The sequence below is a fragment of the Vollenhovia emeryi genome, unplaced genomic scaffold, assembly GCF_000949405.1.
Source record: "Vollenhovia emeryi isolate VEMERY1.0 unplaced genomic scaffold, V.emery_V1.0 DF942237.1, whole genome shotgun sequence".
NCBI classification, from domain to species: Eukaryota; Metazoa; Arthropoda; class Insecta; order Hymenoptera; family Formicidae; genus Vollenhovia; species Vollenhovia emeryi.
In genome coordinates, this window is record NW_011964129.1 from 1 (window position 1) to 4013 (window position 4013).

Consider the following 4013-nt stretch of genomic DNA (forward strand, 5'->3'; position numbering starts at 1 on the left):
AAAAGAGAATCGCTAACATTTTTTGGTCCTTCGAGCCGGATTGCGGCGAGGCTCTCGGACGGATTAGCTCAACCTCACGGCGATCACGTGATCGGCGGCGCACAGATACGGTCGTACGCATCGACCAAGTGATCTCACGGCCCTTTCGCGTGATCAGTGGCGCGCACATACACGGTTTTCCGCATTGTTCATGTGATTTCACGATCCTCTCGCGTGATTCTCATCGCTAACTTTCACGCTCTCTCGCCATGGCGGACGAGACGAAGACTGGCATAACGGACCGCTCGAAAACCCCTGTGTTGGAGCTGCCTCCAGGAGACCGCACGTCGGGAAGGACGACGTCTCCTGCCCGGCTTCCGACGGACCTCGCACTAAAGGTGCAGACCCAGATGGGCCGGATCGCTACGCTCAGGGAGCGCACAGAATCCCTGCCTAACGTCCCAGCGGAGACATCACTCGAGGAGGTCTCCCAGTTCCAGCAGATGGTCGAGGAGACGCACAAGGCATTTATCAAGGAGCACGCCTACTTCGAGATATCATGGCCTGCGGCACTTACTCAGCATGAGTACTTTGCCGAGAATGCTCACCAGGCCGAGTCACGATGCTATCTACAGGCGCGACGAGTCATCGGCGTGCTTCGCCACGCATTGGCAGCCGCTCAGCCCGCTCAACCACAGACCAGTTCATCGACCGGCGAGAACAGACAGCCGCTCTCACGCTTGCCGGACATCTCACTCCCCATCACCGGGGAGTATGCCGCATGACCTGCCTTTCGAGATCTCTTCTCAAGTCTGATCATCTCGAACGAGCAGCTCACAAACGTGGAGAGACTTCATTATCTCCGCTCGGCGCTCACATACACAGTGGCACTTATCGATCATGTGATGCCACGGCTCTCTCACGTGTCATCTCACCATGTCGGACGATCATAAACGGGCAAGACGGACCGCCCGGTGACTGACTCAGCAACGGGAACTGCGGCCGGGAGATCGCTTATCCTCGAGGACGACGTCTCCGGTTCGGCTCTCCACGGAACTTGCCCTGAAGGTGCAGACGCAGCTGGGTCGGATCTCTACTCTCAAGGCCATCGCAGAAATTCTCCCGGAGTCCCCTGCAGAGATTTCTATTGAAGAGGCAAGGAGTGTACTCGGACACGAGGAGTCGTGTCACTCACGCTACGCTCGACACCTTCCAACTCAACTGCCAAAATTCAAGTTCATGTCCTCCGGACAGTTACAACAATCGTGCCATATTTCGAAGCAGAACCGGAAGAATGGCCGCATCTCAGAAACTTGGCATTTGCCGATCCAGACTGTCTCATCCCGCGGCCTGTTGACATCCTCATCGGCGCAGACGCTTACGGGCAAGTCATCAAGCCCAATATCATTAGGCATTCTCCACTCATGCCGATAGCGCAACTCTCCATTTTCGGATGGCTCGTTCTTGGACCAGTGAACAGAGAAGCAAGACGCACATCAACGCATCATGCTGCTACTCAATTCAACGAGGATGCTCTTAATGAGTTATTGACGAAATTTTGGAATCAAGAGGAGGTGCCTACTCACGATGTCACTCAGCTCACTCCTAACGAGCAGAGGTGCGAGAAGCACTTCAATACTACACACTCTCGTGATTCTTCAGAGAGGTACATCGTCAGGATTCTACTCAATTCACCAGACGATCTTTTGGGTGATTCTTACAACGTCGCTCATCAATGTCTGAAGGGATTACGCAGACGATTCTCAAGGGATGTGAATGATCAACGTCTCTATCAACAATTCATGATTGAGTACGAGACACTCAACCACATGACGAAGGCATCATCCATCTCCAGTCGTCGCTCACACTTCTACCTGCCACATCACGGTGTTCTCAAGCCTGACAGTACAACAACAAAGCTGCGAGTCGTATTTAATGGCTCCCGCGCATCCACATCGAGCTACTCTGCTAACGACCTCATGTACACTGGAGCGAAATTGCATCTGAATATTTCAGATGTTCTCCTCTGGATACGAAGACATCGTCACATTTCCGCTACGGATATCACCAAGATGCACAGGCAGATCAAAGTTCACAAGGAGGACTGGGAGTTGCAACGGATACTCTGGATGGACGATCAACTCAATGAAGTGCCATATCATCTGACAACAGTCACCTACGGGACAAGGCCGCGCCGGTCTTGGCCGTACGGACGCTACTACAACTAGCAGAGGACGAAGGACATAGTTTCCCACTGGCTGTGCCAGTTATCACTCACGGCAGGTATGTCAATGATATAGTTGGTGGTGCAGATACAATACAACAGTTGCAGGAGATCGCACATCAACTAAAGGGCCTCTGCATGGCGGGCGGCTTCCCACTAGCAAAATGGCATGCAACTCATCTCGACACTAAAGACTGTCACCGACAGCGAAGACCAAGGCTCACAAATCACCTTCGACGATTGCGCAACCAAGATACTCGGACTCAAATGGCTCCCTCAAGAAGATACCTTTGCATTCTCACCCCGAAGCTCTCGCTCGGAAGGCAGACTCACAAAACGCCTCGTCTTATCTGAAGTGGCTCAGATATTCGATCCACTTGGCTTTGCATCACCCGTCGTGATCAAGGCCAAAATTCTCTTGCAGGAGCTGTGGCTGCACAAGCTCCAATGGGATGATCCACTGCCATCCCAGCTCTCAGCCCGGTGGCTCATCATCAGAGAAGAACTCACAAGCTTGGCCAAGCTCTCAATACCACGGTGGCTCAACACGTGGAGCGACTCGCAAGTGGAACTTCATGGATTCTCTGATGCTTCCCAATTGGCAATGGCTGCAGTCATATACATATCCGTTCACGACTCAAACGGCGCCACGTTTTCACTTGTGTGCTCCAAGAATAAGGTAGCACCTCTCCAGCGGCTCTCAATCCCGCGACTTGAATTCAAGAGTGATCTACTGCTCTCTCGACTCATGCAATACGTCAAAGCCACTTTGAACATGGACGTAACGGCAACTCACATGTGGACGGAATCTCTAGTGACACTTTCATGGATCACCTCTGTGAAAGGTTCATGGATCAGATCTCATGCATCACGCTGGAAGGATTTTGTCAGGAACCGGGTGGCTCAAATTCGAGAACTCACTCCAGCTGCTCACTGGAGATACATACCTGGAATTTCCAACCCGGCTGATTGCGCATCACGAGGCCTCACGACCACACAACTTCAAAACCACGCACTCTGGTGGACGGGACCACCATGGATAATCAATTCAGACTCATGGCCGTCGCAACCAGCACTCTCTGACGAGATGAGTGCTACAGAAGCTCGCCCAGGCGTTTCGCTATTGACGGTTACGCCAAAGGCTGAATATCAATGGGACCTCATCCACAGGTACTCAAACCTCACTAAACTATTGAGGATTACAGCTCTCTGTTTCAGATTCGTCTCACGGTTGAGGAAAGTCCACGACTCATGGCCTGTCAGCTCTCCAGAGACCTTGGAGAAAGCGAGGCTCTTCTGGATTCAGGCCACTCAAGCAACGTACTTCTTGCACGAGCTCAAGGCATTACAGGCAGACTCCCCGTTGGCGAAGGCACACGCATTCAACAGATTGACTGCGTACATCGACGCTCAAGGAGTTATTCGCGTCGGCGGACGACTCGCTCACGCAGCTCTCGTATTCGATGCGACACATCCTGTAATCTTGCCTCGTCACTCTCAGCTGTCGTCACTTATCATCGCTCACGCCCATCAACGGACTCTACATGGAGGCACGCAACTTACGCTGTCGCACATCCGAAAACGATACTGGATTCTCGGCGGAAGGGCTCCTGTCAAGTCTCACATTCTGCGGTGTGTCACGTGTGCTCGGCAGAGGGGGATCCGTGCTCATCAATTGATGGGCCAACTACCTCTCTCTCGGGTTACGCAGGCACGACCGTTCACTCATACAGGTGTGGACTACGCAGGGCCACTCACCGTCAAAACATGGAAAGGAAGAGGTGCCAAGACCACTAAAGACTGGATTTAC

The 4013-nt window shown here is 52.7% G+C and overlaps 2 protein-coding genes across 2 annotated transcripts; both read left to right on the plus strand.

Moving 5' to 3' along the window:
• Window positions 1-760: 760 nt before the first annotated feature.
• Window positions 761-2207, plus strand: LOC105569573. Its single transcript, XM_012026148.1, has 2 exons — window positions 761-881; window positions 1234-2207. Exons 1-2 carry the CDS (start codon window positions 761-763, stop codon window positions 2205-2207), a joined length of 1095 nt encoding a protein of 364 aa, XP_011881538.1.
• A 165-nt stretch (window positions 2208-2372) lies between these two features.
• LOC105569579 lies at window positions 2373-3835 on the plus strand (the record flags this gene model as incomplete). Its single annotated transcript, XM_012026161.1, has 1 exon — window positions 2373-3835. A coding segment is annotated over exon 1 (1463 nt), but the record flags the coding sequence as incomplete, so codon positions are not given.
• Window positions 3836-4013: the final 178 nt, after the last annotated feature.